Source organism: Anomaloglossus baeobatrachus, chromosome 2 (genome assembly GCF_048569485.1).
Source record: "Anomaloglossus baeobatrachus isolate aAnoBae1 chromosome 2, aAnoBae1.hap1, whole genome shotgun sequence".
Lineage (NCBI taxonomy): Eukaryota > Metazoa > Chordata > Amphibia > Anura > Aromobatidae > Anomaloglossus > Anomaloglossus baeobatrachus.
The window spans coordinates 34,860,017-34,885,365 of record NC_134354.1 but is presented as its reverse complement, the minus strand read 5'-3'; the positions used below and the strand labels follow the sequence as shown (position 1 = coordinate 34,885,365).

Genomic DNA, 25,349 nt, shown 5'->3' with positions numbered 1-25,349 from the left:
TCCCTATTCAGCCCTTTTTATTTTCCCTTTTTCCCTACTTACTATATTTTTAAAAGCTTTTCAGCAAAGAAAAGTTTAAAAAAAAATATTTCCTGCATACATAGGAGCTATCTGGTAAATCTGCGCTTGTTTTTGTTGAGAAGTGTAGGGCCCCTATTAATACAGTCATGATGGAGTAACCAAACTCCTAAGGGGCCGTGTGACCCCCCCCCTCACACTGGCTGGATGGGGTGGTCCTGATCCTCCTCTGCAGAGCAGTCAGCTGAACGCCCCCTTCCTGATTTCCCCCACATAGGTGCGTCCTCAGATTGTCTGAGCAGACGTGTTACAATAAGCCTTCCTTTAGAACAATCCATTTATGCTGTTGATTTCTACTTTTTAGCATCGTTTGAACCCCTTTTGGCCCCGCTCTGCATACTGTGCTGAAGACCACTAGTTACAGCTGCGGGCTAATGGGACCGGAGGCCGAATACTCCTTGTAGCCGCAGTTTGGTAGATTTGTTTCTAGTCTAAGGCTATGTGCCCACGCTGCGGATTTTGCCGCGGATTTACCGCGGATTTTCCGAAAATCTGCAGCAGCGGCACTTCCAAGCCATTTCAATGGCATTTTGGAAATGCTGTGTCCATGCTGCGGATTTTTCCGCGGTGGATTTGCCGCGGATTTTGATCCGGAAAAATCTGCAGCATGTCAATTATTGTTGCGGATTTTGGTGCGGATTTTGGGTATAGAATGGGGGGGAAAAAAAATCCGCATCAAAATCCGCGGCAAATTCGCGGTAATCCGCGGCAAAAATAAGGTGCGGATTTGCCGCGAAAGTCGCGGATTTTCATGCAGAAAAATCCGCAGGTACATTCTACCGTGGACACATAGCCTAAGCCTCTCTCCTGACGTGATAGTGTGTTGCAGCTTGGAGACTTCCTCAGAATCGAGCACCAAAAATGACAGCAAAAAGTATCCAACTGGTCACATGAGCTAATGACCGCGGCCCTCCCTGGTTCTGGAGCCATTGTGACAGATCTTTGGGTCTGGAGAGGAAAGGATAGCGGGATAGGAGGTTGTTCGGACTTCCCAGACTTTTGTATGCTTGTTCGGGCCATATTGGTTTAATAGGCCATTAACCAAGTATATTACATGTACTAAGTACCGTATTTTTCGGATTATAAGTGGCACTTTGCCTCCAAAATATTTTGGCGGAAAGTGAGGGGGTGCATCTTATAATCTGAATGTAGCTTACCAGGGTGGTGGAGAGTGGGGTCGCAAGAGGCCGGGGGAATGCGGCTGGAGCTGGGTCTGCGGTGGATGGTGCTGGGGGGTGGCTGTGTAGGGGTCTCTGGCGGCTGCTGCTGGGGCGGCTGTGCGGTGTCTGCAGCGACTGTGCAGGGTATCCTGGGGCTGCTGTGCGGTGTCTGCAGCGGCTGTGCAGGGTATCCTGGGGCTGCTGTGCAGGGTATCCTGGGGCTGCTGTGCGGGGTCTCCGGCGGCCGTGCGTTGTATGCGCGGGGTCTCCTGGTACTGCTGTGTGGAGTCTCTGGTGGCTGGACTGGCACTGTGGTTCAGGTGGTGAGAACTTCAAATAATGCCACCCGTAGTCGGGCGTGCGCAGATGGAGCTCTCGGCTCAAGCTCTCATCTGCGCAGGCGCCGCCTCCAGCTCATTGATCTCCCTCCAGCGGACTTCAGGAAAATGGCGCCTGGAGGTGGCGCTTGCACAGAGATGTCGGCTTGCCATTGAGAATAGAGCTCAACCTGTGCTGACTCCGGGCACCATTTTTTTTTTTTTTTAAATCCCTCATCGCCACGGCCGTCCGAGCCTCTGTCCAGCCCCAATCTCCGCTGCAGCCCCAGCATAGCCTACAGTTTCTGGGACACCCACTGCCCCTGCCTCCTGTGACTCCTCCACCACAGCTACTGCCCCCTCCCTCCGGTAAGACACCAACGGATTACAAGACGGACCCAGTTTGGTTTTTTTTTCATTTTTTTTTTTTCTCTCTCCTTTTTTTTTTTTTTTGCTCTGAATTTAAGGTGCGTCTTATAAAACGAAAAATACGGTATATCTATTAATAAAAGGCCCCTTTTCATACGTACTATGACTGTTGTTGTACAGCCTCTTCTATGAGCTCTGTAGTCCCTTTTGGTGCTGAGTAAATGATCACTACCTGCCGGGGCTCCAGGAGCAGGATTCTCGCCGTTGCTGCAGTTTTTCTATTGCATCTTATCCTGCAGCTCCATCTAGTGTCTGCTTTGTAAACTGCAGCCCAATCTGAGCTCTATTCTTCTTCCATAGCGGTGTGACCCAAGAAGACCCATGTCATTGATTCCTTCGTGTCTGTGTAAAGTGAAGTGTTTCCTAATGCAAAACTTCCTTTTTTTGCCCCCCTCTCATTGCAGGAGGAGAGACTTCAGCATGCAAACCGTCATCTGTCCGGCTTGCACCCTCATTTTCATTCCATGCTGCGGGTCTACAGATGGCTGGACAAATGCCGCACTCGCAGTACAGCGACCGGCGTCAGCAGAACCTAAACGACCAACAAGTATCTGCCTTATCTTACAATGACCAGATTCAGCAACCGCTGGCGAACCAGGTGGGAAGGGGTTTTGATTTTACATTTGGAGAGAATGTTGCCCAGAGGGGTGCAAGGCCTCTGTTCGCTACCGCAGCGGGTAGAATTGTTCTTCTGTGTCGATCTGATTCGTCATGTCTTTTTAAATAAACTAACGTCTTCTCTCGTTTTTGTCTTTCTTGCAGCGGCGGATGCCCCAAAACTTTCGTGATCCAACTACAGCACCGCTGAGGAAACTGTCAGTTGACTTGATCAAAACTTACAAACATATTAATGAGGTGAGAAAAGCCGGAGCGTGGAAATTCACAAAGGCCACGTCCACCCTCACAAACCATTTCATACGCCCTAATGCATACAAAACGAAAAATTGCGCAGCTTCACAGTACGGTTTAGTGAAAAATTTCCTACCTTTTCATTCCTACAGCTCCAATGCAGATCTATGCGTCGCCGCAATAACAATGTGTACTCAGATTTTTTTTCCCAGTCTGTCCTCTACTTCTGACTTCTGAAGGAGGATGCTGCACGATTCGCAGTTTTGTTTACTTTTTGTTACCATGGAGATGCATTGTCTGCATAGGAGCTGCATAAACCTATAGGAATTGTCAAATTTAAAACTTTTTTTTTTTTTGCAGATTTGTCTTTTTTTTTTTTTTTTTTTTTTTTTTTTATTTGTTTTCCTCTGTGGGTTTTACATTTTGCTTGTGTTCTAGTTTCCTTTTTAATTGGGCTTTTCAGATTTTATTTTTTACTTTTTTTTTTTTTTCCACCCACCCACCAGGTCTACTATGCAAAAAAGAAGCGGCGGCATCAACAAGGACAAGGCGACGACTCCAGTCACAAAAAGGAGAGGAAGGTTTACAACGACGGCTACGACGACGACAACTACGACTACATTGTGAAAAATGGCGAGAAGTGGATGGATCGATACGAAATCGACTCCTTGATTGGAAAAGGTTCCTTTGGCCAGGTAAGGGATGCGGAGACCTCCACATGATCTGAGTCTACTCTGATCGCTGGAATGTGTGACATTTGGGGTCTGTACACACACCCTCTGGCAGAATTCAGCACCCGCTGCAAAAAAATGCACCAAAATTGCACCCAAAATCTACATGCGGTTTTTTCGCGGCTGGTCCCTGCGGTTTTTAAATACTATTTAATGGCAAAACTGCAGGTACCTGCGGAAGAGAAGGGACATGCTACTTTTTGCTGCAGGAAATTCTGCGGCAAAACCTGTAGGGAAAAAAAAACGCAGGAAGGTTATGAACAAAAACTGCACCTTTTCTGCAGCAAAAACTGCAGTGTGCGTACAGGGCCTTTTTAAAGGGATTTTTGGCATTTGATGATAATGTTCATTGTGTAATGAGTTTTATACACTTAAAAGGGATTGTCCATTGAGAACAAGTTATATCACAGGTCCACAGGATTGGGGATAACTAATTGAACGATGATGGTATCAGATTGCTGGGACCTGTATGGCTCATCTATTGTCCCCTTTTTGAATGATGTAGAAACACATGTGACCACTACATTTACTCCCTATGAGGCTGCTCTCGGCTCTTTCCAACAGCTCCATAGAAAATAAATGGAGTGACGGTCAGACATTGGGGAATTTTTATCCCCGTTTCAAGATGCCCATTCTGCCAATCTGTGCGGGAGCCATCAATCAGTTTGTTTGCTCTCATCCTTTTGGTTTTCACTGAAAATTGAAAAGCTTGATGGGTCCAGGACATTTTTTTATAATTTGCCGCCGGAAGTAAATCAATGAAAGCTGTCACTTCTTACAGCAAGCAGAGATTGCCCTGATCGCCAGGATATCTTGGGGCACTGTTTACGGGGACACAGCACATTAAAGAGGTTGTCCACCATTTCTACATTGATGGCATGTCCTCAGAATAAGTCATCAATGTCTGATCAGCCGGGGTCCGACACCCCGCACTCCCACCAAGGGGCTCGCAGCGCTAGCTGGAAATGCTCAGTTCCGGAGCTGCCCCATCAATCCATAGCGGCTGGGTACTGCACATCCGTCTCCTACTGATTTGAATGGGAAGTGGATGTACAATACCCAATCGCTATCAGTTTAGGGGAAGCGCTGGAGTTGAGTTTTTCCGGCCGACAATCAGACATTGATGATCCATCCTAAGGGTAGGCCATCAGTGCAAAAGTAGTGAACAAACCCCTTTAAGTAACCCTAAGTCTGGTGTCACACTTGCGTATGAGAAATCGGTCCGATTCTCATGCTGGAGAGTCGTACGAGCGCTGTCTGAGTGGTAATCAGTGTGCAATGCGAGTCTGAGGTGTGGGTTTTTTTTTTTATAAATAATTGTGGCCTGTGAGCAATCTGTATGTGATGCGATTTTACTGCAATTTTGTGATTTGGATGCGTTTTTCTCGCACGGTGGCTCAGTGGTTAGCACTGCAGTCTTGCAGCGCTGGGGTCCTGGGTTCAAATCCCACCAAGGACACCATCTGCAAGGAGTTTGTATATTCTCCCCGTGTTTGCGTGGGTTTCCTCCGGGTTCTCCGGTTTCCTCCCACACTCCAAAGACATACAGATAGGGACCTTAGATTGGCACCTCTGTCCCCATTGGAGTTCACAATGTATGTAAAGTGCTATGGAATTAATAGCGCTATATAAGTGAATAAATACTATTAATAATAATAATAATAATAATAATAATAATATTAGTTATTATATAATAAATATTATTTATTGTTATATAATAAATAATATTTATTATTAGATGTATGATGATTGATCTGTGTGCAATCCATTTTTTTTTTCCACACGACATACCCTTGCAATCGCAGCATGCTTCAATTTCTTTTTTTTTTTTTTTTTCTTCAGTCCAATTGGAGCAGAGAAAAAAAAATGCAGATCAGAGCTGAATCATCGATTTAACATTGGTTCGGTGCAATGCGAGATTTTCTCACAATTGCACTCGTGCGAGTCGTTCACAAGTGTGATTCTTGGCTAATAGTTGGGGCTGTAAGAATTTGTGTTTAACCCTACGACATCTCTACATAGTACCGCTGTTCTCCCTTCCAGGTTGTGAAGGCGTACGATCGCGTGGAGCAGGAGTGGGTGGCTATTAAAATAATAAAGAACAAGAAAGCTTTCCTAAATCAAGCCCAGATCGAAGTCCGACTTCTCGAGCTGATGAACAAACACGACACGGAAATGAAATACTACATAGGTAAAGCCGCCTTCATTTCCCCCTCTATTGCTGTCTTTTTACACTCAGGCCAAAATGCATAGATAGCTGCCCCCAAGGGGGATGGCAATCTGTACTGTGCAAGCTGTTTGGTTTGACAGCTCAAGATTAAAGGGAACCGGTCACCACTTTATCGGCCTATAAGCTGCGGCCACCACCAAGTGGGCTCTTATATACAGCATTCTAATATGCTGTATAAAAGAGCCCAGGCCGCTGTGTAGAACATAAAAATCACTTTATAATACTCACCTAGAAGGTCGCTCCGGTGCACAACAGTCGGAGGGGTGGTGCCGTTCTTCTGGACCGGCGCCTCCTTTTTCGTCCTTCTTCGTCTTCCTTATTCTGAAACCGCGGTGCATGACGTGTCTACATCATACACAGTCGCCAGGACCTCAATGCCGGTGCATGTGTATGACGTAGATGCGTCATGCACCCAAACTTCAGAATAAGTAAGACAAAGATGGCCGAAATGGGAGGCGCCGGTCCCGAAGAACGGCACCACCCATCTGACTGTTGTGCACCAGAACGACCTTCTAGGTATTATAAAGTTTTTTTTATATTCTCACAGCGGCCTGGGCTCTTATATACAGCATGTTAGAATGCTGTATATAAGGCAATATTAAGGTATGGGCACGTAAAGGTATATGGGGCAAATTCTTAGCCAGGGACGTCTGAAATCGTTTACACAAATACAGGATGAGTTTGGGATCTCCCCACTTGGGTGGTACCAGCACAAACGGTTGGCGCAGGCAGTGGTTGCTCAGGGGGTTAAGCAATCATTGCTGGTACAGGCAGACTTAGTACTGGACCCACAAGAGGAATCATATCTACTATATATAGGGACCTACTGCATACATATTTGCTTGATCACCCTGTAAATACTAGGACTAAATTGGAGGCAGAGATAGACTGGATCACTGGTGAGGTATGGGGATAGTGTTTTGGAATACATACCGAAATTATCAATGAGTGAACCTGCAAGACTATCCCACCTCTACGTGGTGCATGGGGCATATAGAGCCCCGCTAATTATGTGTAAAATGGGATTGAGGCGTAACTCCGACTGTGCTAGATGTAACGGAGAAGGTGCCGGCATTTTCCACATGATGTGGACGTGCCCCAGGTTGGCACCTTTTGGATAACTGTTCTTAATAGAATAGAAGGATCTTATAGATGTAAACGTCCCAGACAACCCCTGGTCTGTCTTGTAGGTTACGTGGAGGAAATTAGAGTAGACAACCATTATAAAATAGTGATAGCCAGACTGCTGTATGCGGCCAGGAAAGTAATTGCCAAACACTGGATGCCGGGGACCCCCCGACTAGAGGGGAATTTGTCACATATGTCAATCATATCGTTCGAATGGAGAGAAGCAGATATGGGAAAAGGAAACAACTGGCACTTTTTGATAGATTGTGGAATCCGTGGTTGCAATATGGATACATATTAGAGTTGGGAGATGGTTAGTTCTATACATCCTAATATATGCTATTGAAGGGTTAAAATGTAAGATCTTTGATATTGATATAGGTAATATGTACGCTGAGGGGGGAGGGGGAGGGAATGTTTATAGTTCTGCTCGTTATTGCTGAAAATATAACACATGTTTTGTATACCTGGTGAAAAATAAAAATGTATCTGATTAAAAAAAAAAAAAGCAAGCTGTATATAAGAGCCCGGTGGTGGTGGCCACAGCCTATAGGCCCCACATCTGGTGACTGGTTCCTTTTAAAGGGAAGCTTTGGGTATTGGTTATTTACTTTGCAATACTCTGTTTTCACAAAATGCCTTAAGATTAGTGCTGGTCTCTTCCCTGGACCCCTCTCAGCCATTGATTGTTTCCTCGCCATATACGTATTAATGAGAAGAAGGGAATTTTGTTTACTTACCGTAAATTCCTTTTCTTCTAGCTCTAATTGGGAGACCCAGACAATTGGGTGTATAGCTACTGCCTCCGGAGGCCACACAAAGTATTACACTTAAAAGTGTAAGGCCCCTCCCCTTCTGCCTATACACCCCCCGTGGGATCACGGGCTGCTCAGTTTTAGTGCAAAAGCAAGAAGGAGGAAAGCCAATAAACTGGTTTAAGCAAATTCAATCCGAAGGAATATCGGAGAACTGAAACCATTCAACATGACTAACATGTATACCCCAAAAAAACAGGGGCGGGTGCTGGGTCTCCCAATTAGAGCTAGAAGAAAAGGAATTTACGGTAAGTAAACAAAATTCCCTTCTTCTTCGTCGCTCTATTGGGAGACCCAGACAATTGGGACGTCCAAAAGCAATCCCTGGGTGGGTAAAATAATACCTCGTGATAGGCCGTAAAATGGCCTTTTCCTACATGGGGGCAATCGCCGCCTGCAGGACTCTTCTACCTAGGCTGGCGTCCGCCGAAGCATAGGTATGCACCTGATAATGCTTGGTAAAAGCGTGCAGACTCGACCAGGTAGCCGCCTGGCACACCTGCTGGGCCAAAGCCTGGTGCCGTAATGCCCGGGACGCACCCACGGCTCTGGCAAAATGGGCCTTCAGCCCTGAGGGAACCGGAAGCCCCGCAGAACGGTAGACTTCAAGAACTGGTTCGTTGATCCACCGAGTCAGGGTGGATTTGGAAGCTTGCAACCCCTTACGCTGACCAGCGACAAGGACAAGAGTGCCTCCGAGCGGCGCAGGAGCGCCGTGCGGGAAAGTAGATTCTGAGAGCTCTCACCAGATCCAACAAAAGCAAATCCCGTTCACATTGATGAACTGGATGACAAGACGGTAAGGAGATATCCCGATTGAGATGACAGGGGGATACCACCTTAGGGAGAACTCCTGAATCGGACGCAGAACCACCTTGTCCTGGTGACAACACCAGGAAGGGAGATTTGCAAGACAGCGCTGCTAGCTTGGCCACTCTCCGAAGAGACGTGACCGCCACTAGAAAAGGCCACTGTCCGTGAAAGGCGAGAAAGGGAAACATCCCTCATAGGCTCGAAAAGCGGCTTCTGGAGAGCTATTAGAACCCTGTTCAGATCCCAGGGCTCTAACGGCTGCTTGTAAGGAGGGACGATCTGACAAACCCCTTGCAGGAACGTGCGTACCTGTTGGAGTCTGGCCAGGCGCTTCTGAAAAAACACAGAGAGCGCAGAGACTTGTCCCTTAAGGGAGCCGAGCGACCAACCTTTTTCCAACCTGGATTGCAGGAAGGAAAGGAAAATAGTCAATGCCAATGGCCAGGGAGAAACGTCCTGAGCCGAGCACCAAGCTAAGAATATCTTCCACGTCCTGTGGTAGATCTTGGTAGAGCTTGGTTTCCTAGCCTATCCCATGGAGGCAATGACCTCTTGAGATAATCCTGAAGACGCTAGGATCCAGGACTCAATGGCCACACAGTCAGGTTCAGGGCCGCAGAATTCAGATGGAAAAACGGCCCTTGAGACAGCAAGTCTGGCCGGTCTGTAGTGCCCACGGTTGTCCTACCGTGAGATGCCACATATCCGGGAACCACGACCTCCTCGGCCAGTCTGGAGCGACGAGGATGGCGCGGCGGCAGTCGGACCTGATTTTGCGTAGCACTCTGGGCAACAGCGCCAGAGGTGGAAACACATAAGGGAGCCGGAACTGCGACCAATCTTGAACTAAGGCGTCCGCCGCCAGAGCTCTGTGATCGTGAGACCGTGCCGTGAAAGCTGGGACCTTGTTGTTGTGCCGGGACGCCATTAGGTCGACGTCCGGCATCCCCCAGCGGCGACAGATCTCCTGAAACGCGTCCGGGTGAAGAGACCATTCCCCTGCGTCCATACCCTGGCGACTGAGGAAGTCTGCTTCCCAGTTTTCTACGCCCGGGATGTGAACTGCGGATATGGTGGAAGCCGTGTCTTCCACCCACGTCAGAAACCGCCGGACTTCCTGGAAGGCTTGCAGACTGCGTGTCCCCCCTTGGTGGTTGATGTATGCCACCGCTGTGGGGTTGTCCGCCTGAATTCGGATCTGCTTGCCTTCCAGCCACTGCTGGAAGGCTCGTAGGGCAAAATACACTGCTCTGATTTCCAGAACATTGATCTGAAGGGTGGACTCCTGCTGAGTCCACGTACCTTGAGCCCTGTGGAGGAGAAAAATTGCTCCCCACCCTGAAGACAATGAGGTGGGAAGAAGCCACCACCGAAGAGACTCCTTGGCCGCCTGAGAAAGAGAAACGTCCCTGTCGAGGGAACGTCGACTCCCCGTCCCATTGGCGGAGAATGTCCCCTTGTAGTGGACGCAGATGAAACTGCGCGAAAGGGACTGCCTCTAATGCTGCTACCATCTTCTCTAGGAAGTGCATGAGGCGTCTCAAGGGGTGCGACTGGCCTTGACGGAGAGATTGCACCCCTGTCTGAAGTGAACGCTGTTTGCCCAGCGGAAGTTTCACTATCGCTGATAGAGTATGAAACCCCATGCCAAGATATGTTAGCGATTGGGTCGGGGTCAGAATTGACTTTGAAAAGTTGATGATCTACCCGAAACTCTGGAGAGTCTCCAGCGCAACGATCAGGCTGTGTTGGCATGCCTCTTGAGAGGGTGCCTTGACGAGTAGATCGTCCAAGCAAGGGATCACAGAGTGACCCTGAGAGCGCAGGACTGCTACTACTGCAGCCATGACCTTGGTGAAGACCCGTGGGGCTGTCGCCAGACCGAAAGGCAGGGCTACGAACTAAAGGTGTTCGTTTCCTATAACGAAGCGTAGAAACGCTGGTGCTCTGGAGCATGTCCATTGATGCTAGGAACTCTTCTTGAGACATTGAGGCGATGACGGAGCGGAGGGATTCCATCCGGAACCGCCTGGTCTTCACATGCTTGTTGAGCAGTTTTTTAGGTCCAGAACAGGACGGAAAGACCCGTCCCTTTTGTGGCACCACAAACAAATTGGAGTAAAAACCGTGATTTTGGTCCTGGAGAGGAACAGAGATCACCACTCCTTCTGCCTTTAGAGAGTACCCGCCTGCAGACGAGCACCGGCTCTGTCGGGAGGTGGAGAAGTTCTGAAGAATCGGGTCGGAGGACGAGAACTGAACTCGATCCTGTACTCTTGAGACAGAATGTCTCTCACCCAACGGTCTTTGACCTGTGGCAGGTAAATGTCCCCAAAGCGGGCGAGCCTGCCACCGACCGAGGATGCGGAGAGAGGAGGCCGACAGTCATGAGGAAGCTGCCTTGGTAGCGGTTCCTCCGGCTGCCTTCTTTGGGCGTGACTGAGCCCGCCAAGAATCTGAGCTCCTCTGAACCTTTTGAGTCCTTTTAGACGAGGACAATTGGGCCCTGCCCGAGCCTCGAAAGGACCGAAACCTCGACTGTCCCCTCCTCTGTTGGGGTTTGTTAGGTTTGGGCTGGGGTAAGGAAGAATCCTTAGACTTGGACTGTTTAACGATTTCATCTAATCTCTCACGGAACAGTCTGTCACAGAGAATGGCAATTAAGCACTTTTTTGGAAGCAGCATCTGCCTCCATTCCCTTAACCCCAAGGCTCTGCGTACAACCACGGAGTTGGCGGACGCCCCTACCGTACTGCTCGTAGAGTCCAGGACAGCATTAATAGCGTAAGACGCAAATGCAGACATTTGAGAGGTTAAGGACGCTACTTGCGGAACAGATGTACGTGTGACGATGTCAATCTGCGCCAGACCAGCTGAACTAATTTGTAGTGCCCATACGGCTGCGAATGCTGGAGCAAACGACGCGCCGATAGTTTCATAGATGGATTTCAACCAGAGCTCCATCTGTGTCAGTGGCATCTTTAAGGGAAGCCCCATCTTCCACTGCAACTATGGATCTAGTCGCCAGCCTGGAGATTGGAGGATCCACCTTTGGACACTGGGTCCAGCTCTTGACCACGTCAGGTGGAAAGGGATAACTTGTATCCTTAATACGTTTGGAGAAACGCTTATCTGGATAAGCGTGGTGTTTCTGAACTGCCTCTCTGAAGTCAGAGTGGCCAGAAAAGTACTCAATTTACGCTTGAGATACTGAAATGGAATTTCTCCTGCTGTGAAGCTGACTCCTCCACTGGAGGAGCTGAGGGAGAAATATCCAACATTCCATTGATGGACGCTGTAAGATCATTCACTATGGCGTCACCATCCGGTGTATCCGGCTTGAGAGCGGTCTCAGGATCAGAGTCCTGATCAGCTACGTCTGCCTCATCATTAGAGTCCTCCTGCTGGGACCCTGACCAGTGATGAAGCCGAGTGCCGCTCCCAGCGAGCTCGCTTAGGCTGTCTGGGACTGTTGTCCGTGTCAGAGCCTTCACCCTGGGATGCATGGGACCTCCCCGGAGCACTGATTTGTTCCAAATGAGGGTGGCCCGGGAGCATTGAATCAACATTGCCCATGGTCTGTCTGGACTGCAAAGTCTCTAAGATGTTAGTCATAGTCACAGACAATCTATCAGCCGAAACTGCCACTCCGTCCCTTTCCCTGGACAGGGTTCACAGGTGGTTCCTTTGGCCACCTCTAGCAGAGACCCCGGCTGAGCGAGTGCTACAGGGAAGCATTGCACACAATGGGGGTCAGTGGAACCTGCCGGTGGAACGGTATCACATGCAGTACAAGCAGCATAGAAAGCCTGTGCCTTGGCACCCTTGCTTTTTTGCTGCTGTTGTCTAGCCATCTAGGATAGTATATAGCCAAGAATAGTGACCGTACAGTGCAATGTATAGCATACAAGCATAAAGTACAAATGAACACTTCAGCACATGCAATACACGCAGCATAGAAAGCTTGTGCCTTAGCACCCTTGCTTTTTGCTGCTCTTGTCTAGCCATCTAGGAGGGTATATATCCAAGAATAGCGACCGTACAGTGCAGTGTATAGCATACAAGCATAAAGTGCAAATGACCACTTCGGCATTAGTGGGGTCAGCACTTCAGGTGCTGCTTACCGCCCGCACAAAAGCGGGTGTGTGGTCGCCAGAATCCTGTGACTGGTTGCCCAGAGCTTGTCTCCCTTCTCCAGCTCGGACTGCATGCAGGAATGGCCGCCGGCGTCCTGTGAAGAGGGGCGGGCCGTGGGCGTGCCCCAGACAAGAGCGGGAAACTGGCGTCCCACTGTGTCCAGTGAGGGGGCTGGAGAATGCAAAGCAGACTCCAGCTCTCGGCGCTGACTTTCTGTACAGCGTCCCGCCCCTCCCCTGACTGGCAGGGCTGGGGGCGGGAACGAAACGAAAACTAGGCCGTAAAGCCGGGGACTCGAGTAATAAGCGCGGCCGTTATGCACGGCCAGCGCGGAAGTCCCCGGCGCACCACAAGTCCCAGCCGCGCCACAGTGTAAAACACCCAGCAGCGGCCGGCGCGGCAGTTCCTAATACATAAATTCACTCAGCTAAGCTGCAGTGAATAAAAGCACAAGCGCTCCGCGCTGTTGTCCCCGGCGCACTAACACTCCCAGCAATGCTGGTGTGTGTGTGCGCGATGTGTACGGAGACACAGAGTACCTTAATGTAGCAGGGCCCTGTCCCTGACGATACCCAGCTCCATATCCAGCAGGTTCTCCGGGTCTGTGGATGGAGCCCGGTCTCAGTGCCTGGAGACCTGTAAGATCCCACTTCACCCAGAGCCCTGAGGGGGATGGGGAAGGAAAGCAGCATGTGGGCTCCAGCCTCCGTACCCGCAATGGATACCTCAACCTTACAAACACCGCCGACAGAAAGTGGGGTGAGAAGGGAGCATGCTGGGGGCCCTATATGGGCCCACTTTTCTTCCATCCGACATAGTCAGCAGCTGCTGCTGACTAAAAACAGTGGAGCTATGCGTGGATGTCTGACCTCCTTCGCACAAAGCAGAAAACTGAGGAGCCCGTGATCCCACGGGGGGTGTATATGCAGAAGGGGAGGGGCCTTACACTTTTAAGTGTAATACTTTGTGTGGCCTCCGGAGGCAGTAGCTATACACCCAATTGTCTGGGTCTCCCAATAGAGTGACGAAGAAATCTATTAATCGCTGAGTAGAGCCGCAGATAATCAGGGATTTTATGAAAAGGAATGAATATTGCAAAGTAAATACCAAGATAGCGCAATCGGGGTCACTACTTACAGTTTCAGCAGCATTGACCTAACGAGGGGAAAGATTTCCAAAAACGTGTTGCAAAGTTGTCCATCATCATCATCCATACAGCTCTTAGGCTACCTTCACACACCCGGCTGTAACAGTGCGGCACAATTCGGCGCTCTGCTGAAAAAACAAAACTTTTTTTTTTTTTTTTGCCTCCGGTTTCGTTTTTTCCAGCATTGATTTGCATTGGCGCCGCATTGTGCCACATGGGCTTGCGTTCCGTCCGGTTTTCGCCACATGCGGCAGATTTAGCCGATGCAGCGGCCGGATGGAACATTCCCTGGCACGTTTTTTGCTCTGGCAAAATAACCGCATTGCGCCGCATCCGGCCGCTGCGGCGCATTTTTCAATGCATGCCTATGGACGCCGGATGCGGCAAAATCCGCATCCGGCTGCCGCATGTGGCTTCTTCCACTGCGCATGCTCAGTAGTGTGCCGCAACCGGAAAAAAAAACAGACGGGCCGCATGTAAAAACTTATGCAAAGGATGCAGTGTTTTCGCCGCATCCGTTGCATAGGTTTCACAGCCGGATTGAGCCGCAGGGCTCAAACCGGATGTGTGAAAGTAGCCTCCCCCCAAAAAAGTTGCAAAGGTGAACGTCGCCTTTAAGACTAAAGGGGTTGTCTACAATTGAAGGGGTGACGGTTGTAGCAGAACTGAGCGGCATCGGTTATAGGGCCGGATAGATCGAGCTCCTATAGAGGACACAGTCGGAGACTTCTATATAAACTACGTCTTTTGTTTTCCCTTCAGTGCATTTAAAGCGACATTTTATGTTCCGAAACCACCTCTGCCTCGTGTTCGAAATGCTTTCCTACAACCTGTACGACCTGCTACGGAACACCAACTTCCGGGGCGTTTCGCTGAACCTGACGCGAAAGTTTGCACAGCAGATGTGCACCGCACTGCTATTCCTGGCTACTCCTGAACTTAGTATCATTCACTGTGACCTAAAGCCTGAAAATATCCTGCTCTGTAACCCCAAGCGGAGCGCCATTAAGATTGTCGACTTCGGAAGCTCGTGCCAGCTAGGGCAGAGGGTAAGCGCGCGGTCAAATGTTCTCTTGCATCTAGTAAACCCAATTCGGATTCATGTCATTTATTTATTTTTTTTTTCTTCTTTTTCTTTTGCTCAGATATACCAATATATTCAGTCTCGTTTTTACCGGTCTCCAGAGGTTTTACTGGGAATGCCTTACGACCTTGCGATTGACATGTGGTCCCTTGGTTGCATTTTAGTTGAAATGCACACCGGAGAGCCCCTCTTCAGCGGAGCCAACGAGGTAAGAAAAGGGATCCATTTAAGCTTATATTTAAAATGCAGAAATCGCAATCGAGTCATTAGGTCGAGCGCTTCCTGCAAAAGCACAATCTTACGACCTGTTAGAAACAGTGTCCCGTTTTTTTGCCTGTGACCGGTTTGCATTGAAATTGTGCTTCTCTCAAAAGGTCGACCAGATGAATAAAATTGTGGAAGTTTTAGGAATACCAACTGTTCACATCCTCGACCAAGCACCAAAAGCCAGAAAGTTCTTTGAGAAGTTGCCAGACGGCACTTGGAACTTAAAGAAGACCAAAGACGGAAAAAAGGTAATGAGCAAATGTATTAAAAATAAAAAAAAAAGCGAGAGCACTACCATGCTCAGTACTCATAACTAGTGATGAGCGGGCACTACCATGCTCAGTACACGTAACTAGTGATGAGCGGGCACTACCATGCTCAGTACACGTAACTAGTGATGAGCGGGCACTACCATGCTCAGTACACGTAACTAGTGATGAGTGGGCACCATGCTCAGGTGCTCAGTACTCGTAACTAGTGATGAGCGGGCACTACCATGCTCGGGTGCTCAGTACGCGTAACTAGTGATGAGCGGGCACTACCATGCTCGGGTGCTCAGTACTGGTAACTAGTGATGAGCGGGCACTACCATGCTTGGGTGCTCAGTACTGGTAACTAGTGATGAGCGGGCACTACCATGCTCAGGTGCTCTGTACTCGTAACTAGTGATGAGTGGGCACTACCATGCTCGGGTGCTCAGTACTGGTAACTAGTGATGAGCGGGCACTACCATGCTCAGGGGCTCAGTATGCGTAACTAGTGATGAGCGGGCACTACCATGCTCGGGTCCTCGGTACTCGTAACTAGTGATGAGCGGGCATTACCATGCTCGGGTGCTCAGTACGCGTAACTAGTGATGAGCGGGCACTACCATGCTCGGGTGCTCTGTACTCGTGACTAGTGATGAGCGGGCACTACCATGCTCAGGTGCTCTGTACTCGTAACTAGTGATGAGCGGGCACTACCATGCTCAGGTGCTCTGTACTCGTGACTAGTGATGAGCGGGCACTACCATGCTCGGGTGCTTGGTACTCGTAACTAGTGATGAGTGGGCACTACCATGCTCAGGTGCTCAGTACTCGTAACTAGTGATGAGCAGGCACTACCATGCTCAGGTGCTCTGTACTCGTAACTAGTGATGAGTGGGCACTACCATGCTCAGGTGCTCACTACGCGTAACTAGTGATGAGTGGGCACTACCATGCTCAGGTGCTCACTACGCGTAACTAGTGATGAGCGGGCACTACCATGCTCGGGTGCATAGTTATGCTATCGAGTACTCAGTATGGTAATTCTCGCTCATCACTAGTAAGCTCCAGTATCTTGTACTTTTAGGCCAAGTATTCGGATTTAGCGCCCCCAGTGACCCGGCCTGTAAGTTAGGGCAGACACTTGGGTATGACTTGCATGAGTGCAGTGTGAGAAATTCTGGCATTGCACTCAGCCCCATGTTAGACAGTGCTGCAGGTCAGATCTGCGAGTTTTTACTCAATCCTAATCAGACTGAGGAAAAAAATCGCAGCATGCTACGATTGTCCACAAGAGCCGTGTCATACAAGTCTATGGGTGCGAGAAAAACATCGGACTGCACTCTGATGTCATTGAAGTGCAGTGCAATAATCGCATCAGCTGAGAATGGAGGAGATGGGGGGATTAATCGGATGACATTCACATGGCTCGCGCTCGCTGCAGAGCCTGAGCCGAGGTTCATTAGCATATTACATCGGATGCCATACTCTAATGTGACCCCAGACTTAAAATTGCATTTACAAGAAGGAATCCTGCTAAAAGATTTGGTCTGGGCTTGGCTGCAGTGAGGGAAGTCATCATTGCTTCTTCTTTCCCTCCACAGGAATACAAACCACCAGGAACCCGGAAACTTCATATTATCCTTGGAGTGGAAACTGGAGGGCCGGGCGGGCGACGTGCAGGGGAATCAGGTCACACTGTAGCGGACTACTTGAAGTTTAAAGACCTCATTTTAAGGATGCTAGATTATGATCCTAAGACACGGATTCAACCATACTATGCTCTGCAACATAGTTTCTTTAAGAAGACTGCTGACGAGGGTACAAACACAAGTAACAGTGTATCTACGAGTCCAGCGATGGAGCAGTCCCAGTCGTCAGGAACCACCTCAAGCACATCGTCTAGCTCAGGTAACCTAACCCCGCAGTGCACAGCTCCAGCACACGCTGAGGCGCTTCATGGACGGGCAGTGGACTATTGTAAGGGTCCACACTCTGAGATAAAACCAAAGTAACATTGCCTCCATGTATTCCACTGATGTGCAAAGTTGTTGGTTTTTTTGTTATTCAAAAGAATGTATTTTTGGATCTCAGTAACAAGAAATTCAACGTTTGGGTTTTTCAGTCTTGGTTTCCCTGCTTAGATGTCAAATGAGTTAACTAAGAATCCTTCAGCGAGCTGGTTGTGATTGAGAGTTTGCAACGGTTACAAACTCATCTGAAGCATATATATATATGTATGTATGTATATGTATATATGTGTACGTATATGTATATATGTGTGTGTGTGTGTGTGTGTGTATATATATATATATATATATATGTATGTATATGTGTATATATATATATATATGTATATATATATATATGTATATATATATATATATGTATATATATATATGTATATATATATATATATATATATATATATATATATATATGTATGTATGTGTATATGTATGTATGTGTATATGTGTATATATATGCGTGTGTGTATGTATATATAATATATTATATGTACACAATATGTGTATATGTATAATGTGTGTGTGTGTGTGTGTATATATAATGTGTGTGTCTGTATATATGTATACACACACACACACATATATACACATACATACACACATATATACACATACATACACACATATATACATATATATATATATATATACACATACATACACACATATATACATATATATACACATACATACACATATATACATATATATACACATACATACACACATATATACATATATATACACATACATACACACATATATACATATATATACACATACATACACACATATATACATATATATACACATACATACACACATATATACATATATATACACATACATACACACATACATACATACATATTAGTAAAGTAGGATTTGGCTCCATACATGTCATTTTGGTTGTCCCCGCAGTATGGATTTCTGACGGCCCCATTCAGATAAGAGGGGCCGTCGCAGTCTATCCTATGTGATGTGTATATGCTGTAGTCTCAGCGTATCCGACATGATGTACACTGCTCAGCATAAATGAGTACACCCCCTTTTGTAAAGTAATATTTCTTTGTCGCTCCATTGGGAGACCCAGACAATTGGGTGTATAGCTACTGCCTCCGGAGGCCACACAAAGTATTACACTTTAAAAAGTGTAACCCCTCCCCTCTGCCTATACACCCCCCCGTGCATCACGGGCCCATCAGTTTTATGCTTTGTGTTGAAGGAGGCCGACATTCACACAATGCTCCACATTTTAGTCAGCAGCAGCTGCTGACTATTTCGGATGGAAGAAAAGAGGGCCCCTAACAGGGCCCCCGGCATGCTCCCTTCTCACCCCACTGAGTCGGCGGTGCTGTTAAGGTTGAGGTACCCATTGCGGGTACAAAGGCAGGAGCCACATGCCGTTTTCCTTCCCCATCCCTTAGGGGCTCTGGGTGAAGTGGGATCCTAACCGGTCATCCAGCCACTGGGACCGGGCTCCCTCCGCAGCCCCTGGGGGAATCTGCTGGACAGGAGACTGAGTATCATCAGGGACAAGGCCCTGCATCTACAGGTACTCTGTGTCCCCTTTGGGACGGTGCATGGAGCACCTGGGCCTCAGACGCTGCAGCGCCTGCAGTGTTGATTTTTGTCCGGGACTACCGCGCCGACCGTGCCTGCTTGCCGGCCGCGGTTTTTACTTTAGTCCCCGGCTTTTGCGGCCTAGTTCATTAAACTCCCGCCCCCGGGCCTGCCAGTCAGGGGCAAGGGCGGGACGGTCGGTCTGACGCCGACAGTGAGGGCTGGAGCACACATAGCTGTCCTCCTCCCCCCTCACTAATCCCTATGGGGCACCAGATTCCCGCACTTTTGAAGTTACGCCCCCGGCTCCCTCCTCCCCTGTGAACGCCGACAGCCATGTTTTAACACATACTGCCGGTGGAGGACTTCTGGCTGCAGCTCTGGGAGACCCGAGACAGGGAATCTGGTGGCCACACACCGCTGGAGCGGTTGGTAAGCCACACCGGTTACCGGTGCTGGTCCCCCTAGGGTGCTGAACTGTATATAGATACATTATATTTGTATACTTTTTCCGGTTCAGCTGTACTGTTAACTTGTGGTGATCACGCTCCTGGGAGACAACAGCATGTCGTTCACAAGGAGCAAGGGTGCCAAGGCACAGGGTTATTTTGCTACCTGTACCTCTTGTGCGGCTATGCTACCTGCAGGTTCCACCTACCCTCACTGTGAGCAATGCTCGGCCCCTGTGGCACTCGCTCAGCCGGAGCCTGAGGCACTAGGGGGTCCCTCGGCCTGGGTAGAACCGCCGGTCCCCCCTGTCCAGATGGCAGGGACAGAGTTTGCTGTTTTAGCTGACAAACTCTCTGAGTCGCTTTCACATTCCATGGCTCAGTCTATGGATAAATGGTCTGCTAAGTTTCTAGAGGTTTTGCAGTCCAGACCGGCCCTTACACAGGCCCCGGGCACTGCGGGATCACCCCCAGGCCCCTCTCGGTCTGCGACTAAGCGTGCTCCTGGTGTGGCCCCTAGTTATTACGTGCAGGACTCCGGCACGGACCGCAGTCCCAGACCAGCTAAGCGGGCTCGCTTAGAATCTTCCCCGTCTTCATCACGCTGTTCGGGGTCTCAGCTTGAGGATTCTCTAGAGGAGGAGGCGGAGGTCGCAGCTCAGGGCTCTGACCCTGACGTTGCTCTCAATCTGGATACACCTGAAGGGGACGCCATAGTAAATGACCTTATAGCGTCCATCAACCAGGTGCTAGATCTTTCTCCCCCAACTCCGCCTACAGAGGATTCGGCTTCACAACAGGAGAAACACCAGTTTAGGTTTCCTAAACGTACCCGGAGTGCTTTCTTCGATCACTCTAACTTTAGAGATGCTGTCCAGAAGCACAGGGCTTTCCCGGACAAGCGCTTTACTAAACGCCTTAATGACACACGTTACCCCTTCCCCGCTGACGTGGTTAAGGGTTGGGCTCAGTGTCCCAAGGTGGATCCTCCAGTCTCTAGACTGGCGGCTAGATCCGTAGTAGCAGTGGCTGACGGTGCATTGCTCAAGGATGCCACGGACAGGCAGATAGAGCTTCTACTGAAATCCATCTATGAAGCCATAGGCGCGTCTTTTGCCCCAGCCTTTGCAGCAGTGTGGGCACTCCAGGCTATCTCAGCTTGTCTGGCTGAGATTAATGCGGTGTCCCGTACCGCTGCGCCACAAGTAACATCTTTGACTTCTCAGGCGTCAGTATTTGCATCCTACGCCATGAATGCTGTCCTGGACTCGGCTAGCCGTACAGGGGTAGCATCCGCCAATTCTGTGGCAGTCCGCAGGGCCATGTGGCTACGTGAATAGAAGGCAGACTCTGCTTCCAAAAAGTTCTTGACCGGTTTGCCTTTTTCTGGCGACCGACTGTTTGGCGAGCGATTGGATGAAATTATTAAGCAATCCAAGGGAAAGGACTCGTCCTTACCCCAACCCAAACCAAATAGACCTCAGCAACGGAAAGTTCAAGCGACGTTTTGGTCCTTTCGGCCCTCAGCCAGATCCCAATCCTCCTCGTCCAACAGGCCACAGAAGAGCCAGAGGAACTCTTCTGCATGGCGGTCTAAGCCACGTCCTCCAAAGACCGCAGGAGGCACCGTCTCCAAGGCGGCCTCCTCATGACTTTCGGCCGCCCCAAACCGCATCCTCGGTCGGTGGCAGGCTCTCCCGCTTTTGCGACGCCTGGTGGCCACATGTCCAAGACCGATGGGTGAGAGACATTCTGTCTCACGGTTACAGGATAGAGTTCAGCTCTCGTCCTCCGACTCGTTTTTTCAGAACATCTCCGCCCCCCGAGCGGACCGTTGCGCTTTTTCAGGCGGTGGACACTCTGAAAACAGAAGGAGTAGTGATCCCCGTTCCCCTTCAGGAACGCGGTCGCGGTTTTTACTCCAATCTGTTCGTGGTGCCAAAAAAGGACGGCTCATTCCGTTCCGTTTTGGACCTCAAATTGCTCAACAGACATGTGAAAACCAGGCGGTTTCGCATGGAATCCCTCCGATCTGTCATCGCTTCGATGTCCCAAGGAGACTTCCTAGCATCAATCGACATCAAAGATGCCTATCTCCATGTGCCGATCGCGCAAGAGCATCAACGCTTCCTGCGTTTCGCCATTGGAGACGAACACCTTCAGTTTGTGGCACTGCCTTTCGGCCTGGCGACAGCCCCTCGGGTCTTCACCAAGGTCATGGCATCCGTCGTAGCGATCCTACACTCTCAGGGCCACTCGGTGATCCCTTACCTAGACGATCTCCTAATCAAGGCGCCCTCACGGGTGGCTTGTCAACACAGTCTGACCGTTGCTCTGGAGACTCTCCAGAGGTTCGGGTGGATCATCAATTTTCCAAAGTCAAAATTGTCTCCGACCCAGTCACTGACGTACCTCGGGATGGAGTTTCATACTCTCTCAGCGATGGTCAAGCTGCCGCTGGACAAACAGCGGTCGCTGCAGACAGGGGTGCAATCCCTTCTTCGGGTCCAGTCGCACCCCTTGAGGCGCCTCATGCACTTCCTGGGGAAGATGGTGGCAGCAATGGAGGCAGTTCCATTTGCGCAATTTCATCTGCGTCCACTCCAATGGGACATTCTCTGCAAATGGGACAAGAGGCCGATGTCCTTAGACAGGAACGTCTCTCTGTCTCTGGAAGCCAAGACCTCTCTTCAGTGGTGGCTTCTCCCCACTTCTCTGTCGAAGGGAAAATACTTTCTGCCCCCATCCTGGGCCGTGGTCACGACGGACGCGAGCCTGTCAGGATGGGGAGCGGTTTTTCTCCACCACAAGGCTCAGGGAACCTGGACTCCGACAGAGTCCTCCCTTCAGATCAATATTCTGGAGATAAGGGCAGTGTATCTAGCCCTCAAGGCGTTCCATCGGTGGCTCGAGGGCAGGCAGATCCGCATACAGTCGGACAACGCCACGGCGGTTGCGTACATCAACCACCAGGGCGGCACTCGCAGTCGTCAAGCCTTCCAAGAAGTCCGGCGGATTCTGCTGTGGGCGGAGGCCACTGCCTCCACCATCTCCGCGGTTCACATTCCGGGCGTAGAAAACTGGGAAGCAGACTTCCTCAGTCGCCAGGGCATGGACGCGGGGGAATGGTCTCTCCACCCGGACGTGTTTCAAGAGATCTGTTGCCGCTGGGGAACGCCGGACTTCGATCTCATGGCGTCTCGGCACAACAACAAGGTCCCGGCATTCATGGCACGGTCTCAGGACCACAGAGCTCTGGCGGCGGACGCCTTAGTTCAGGATTGGTCGCAGTTTCAACTGCCTTATGTATTCCCTCCTCTGGCAATGCTGCCCAGAGTGTTGCGCAAGATCAGGTCCGACTGCCGCCGCGCCATCCTCGTCGCTCCAGATTGGCCGAGGCGGTCGTGGTACCCGGATCTGTGGCATCTCACGGTGGGGCAACCGTGGGCGCTCCCAGACCGACCAGACTTGCTATCTCAAGGGCCATTTTTCCATCTGAATTCTGCAGCCCTCAACCTGACTGTGTGGCCATTGAGTCCTGGCTCTTAGCGTCCTCAGGGTTGTCTCAAGATGTCATTGCCACTATGAGACAGGCCAGGAAACCAACATCAGCCAAGATCTATCACAGAACTTAGAGGATCTTCTTAGCCTGGTGCTCTGAGAAGGGGTTTACCCCCTGCCCTGGCCGTTTGCCTTACCCACGTTTCTTTCATTCCTTCAATCTGGATTGGACAAGGGTTTGTCTCTCGGCTCTCTCAAGGGTCAAGTCTCGGCGCTTTCCGTGTTTTTTTCAAAAGCGTCTAGCCAGGCTTCCGCAGGTCCGCACGTTCCTGCAGGGAGTTTGCCACATAGTCCCACCTTACAAGCGTCCGCTGGAACCCTGGGATCTCAACATGGTTCTACGGGCTCTTCAAAAACCACCTTTTGAGCCGCTGCGGGATGTCTCTTTATCACGTCTTTCGCAGAAGGTGGCATTTCTAGTGGCGGTTACTTCACTCCGTAGAGTGTCAGAGCTGGCAGCACTGTCATGTAAAGCCCCCTTCCTGGTATTTCACCAGGATAAGGTGGTTCTACGTCCGGTCCCGGACTTTCTCCCTAAGATGGTGTCCCCTTTTCATCTCAATCAGGAGATCTCCTTACCTTCATTTTGCCCTCATCCAATTCACCAATGTGAAAAGGATTTGCATTTGTTAGATCTAGTGAGAGCACTCCGGATCTACGTGTCTCGCACGGCGCCACTGCGCCGCTCTGATGCGCTCTTTGTCCTTGTCGCTGGCCAGCGTAAGGGGTCGCAGGCTTCCAAGTCAACCTTGGCTCGGTGGATCAAGGAACCGATTTTTGAAGCCTACCGTTCTTCTGGGCTTCCGATTCCTTCAGGGCTGAAAGCCCATTCTACCAGAGCCGTGGGTGCGTCCTGGGCATTGCGACACCAGGCTACGGCTCAGCAGGTGTGTCAGGCGGCTACCTGGTCTAGTCTGCACACTTTCACGAAACACTATCAGGTGCATACCTATGCTTCGGCAGATGCCAGCCTAGGTAGGCGAGTCCTTCAGGCGGCGGTTGCCCGCCTGTAAGAGGGGGCCGTTGTTTCGGCTCTTTTTATCGAGGTATTCTTTTACCCACCCAGGGACTGCTTTTGGACGTCCCAATTGTCTGGGTCTCCCAATGGAGCGACAAAGAAGGGAATTTTGTTTACTTACCGTAAATTCCTTTTCTTCTAGCTCCTATTGGGAGACCCAGCACCCACCCCTGTGCCCTTCGGGCTGTTGTTCTTTTGTGTACACATGTTGTTCATGTTGAATTGTTCTTTTGGTTCATGGTTTCAGTTCTCCGAACATCCTTCGGATTGATTTTACCTTAGACCAATTTATGAGTTCCTCCTTCCTGCTTTGGCACCAAAACTGATGGGCCCGTGATGCACGGGAGGGTGTATAGGCAGAGGGGAGGGGTTACACTTTTTAAAGTGTAATACTTTGTGTGGCCTCCGGAGGCAGTAGCTATACACCCAATTGTCTGGGTCTCCCAATAGGAGCTAGAAGAAAAGCAATTTACGGTAAGTAAACAAAATTCCCTTCTTTATTCAATGAACACAAACTATTTCATTTCCATTTTTGTTTTGACAAGACTGAGTTTCATAGAACATGATCGTGAGATTAAGGACACAACTTTCATTTCAAAATCTTTAGCTCTATACAAATTAATTGATGGAAAATAAGTACACCCCACAGCAAAAACTACTACATCTGGTATTTTGCATGACCTCCATGATTAAGGGCAGCACCAAGTGTTCTAGGCCTGGAATGAACAGGCTGGTGACACATTGCACCGTCTATCTGTTTCCGTTCTTCAAGAATGAGCTCTTTTTGAGCCTGGAAGGAGAGTGATGACCTCTTGTGTCCTCAGAATTCCCCATAGCTGTTTGGGGTCAGATCTGGAGACACTCGCCCACTGAATCACTTTCACCCAGTTCTTCAGTAATGGAGCCGATGTGCAGTTTACCAACATGACAATGATCCTAAACGCACGTCTACCAAGGGCACTGAGTGACGGCGCATCCTTGAATTCATGATACCATCATCAATGACAGGTAGCCCCCGAGACCAGCAGTTCCAGATAAAGACACCGGCACCACCAGGTCTTAGTGTAGACACCATGTATTTAGAAAAATGAACTTGGGAAAATACATGGCGTAAAACCGAAGATCTTGTAATTCAATATTATTAACCTTGCTTTCCTGTTGTGGGATAAAAAAATGTTCTATGAAAGTTTTGTGAACATTTTGGGAATTGTTTGTATTCAGTGCGAAATCTTCCTTTTTCTAAACAGGATGTACTCATTTTAAACGCAGTACACCCTGCATATCCTGGGATGTATACG

General features: G+C 49.4%; 1 protein-coding gene across 1 annotated transcript in view; it reads left to right on the top strand.

Moving 5' to 3' along the window:
* The window catches only part of DYRK1A (dual specificity tyrosine phosphorylation regulated kinase 1A), a 109,703-nt gene that overhangs the window by 67,835 nt on the left and 16,519 nt on the right, over nucleotides 1-25,349 (top strand). Inside the window, exons 3-10 of the mRNA XM_075332905.1 lie at nucleotides 2,389-2,582; nucleotides 2,747-2,839; nucleotides 3,340-3,528; nucleotides 5,608-5,755; nucleotides 14,597-14,883; nucleotides 14,980-15,126; nucleotides 15,293-15,433; nucleotides 17,038-17,344. Coding sequence (XP_075189020.1) covers nucleotides 2,389-2,582; nucleotides 2,747-2,839; nucleotides 3,340-3,528; nucleotides 5,608-5,755; nucleotides 14,597-14,883; nucleotides 14,980-15,126; nucleotides 15,293-15,433; nucleotides 17,038-17,344 — 1,506 coding nt within the window. The remainder of the gene's footprint in view (nucleotides 1-2,388; nucleotides 2,583-2,746; nucleotides 2,840-3,339; nucleotides 3,529-5,607; nucleotides 5,756-14,596; nucleotides 14,884-14,979; nucleotides 15,127-15,292; nucleotides 15,434-17,037; nucleotides 17,345-25,349) is intronic.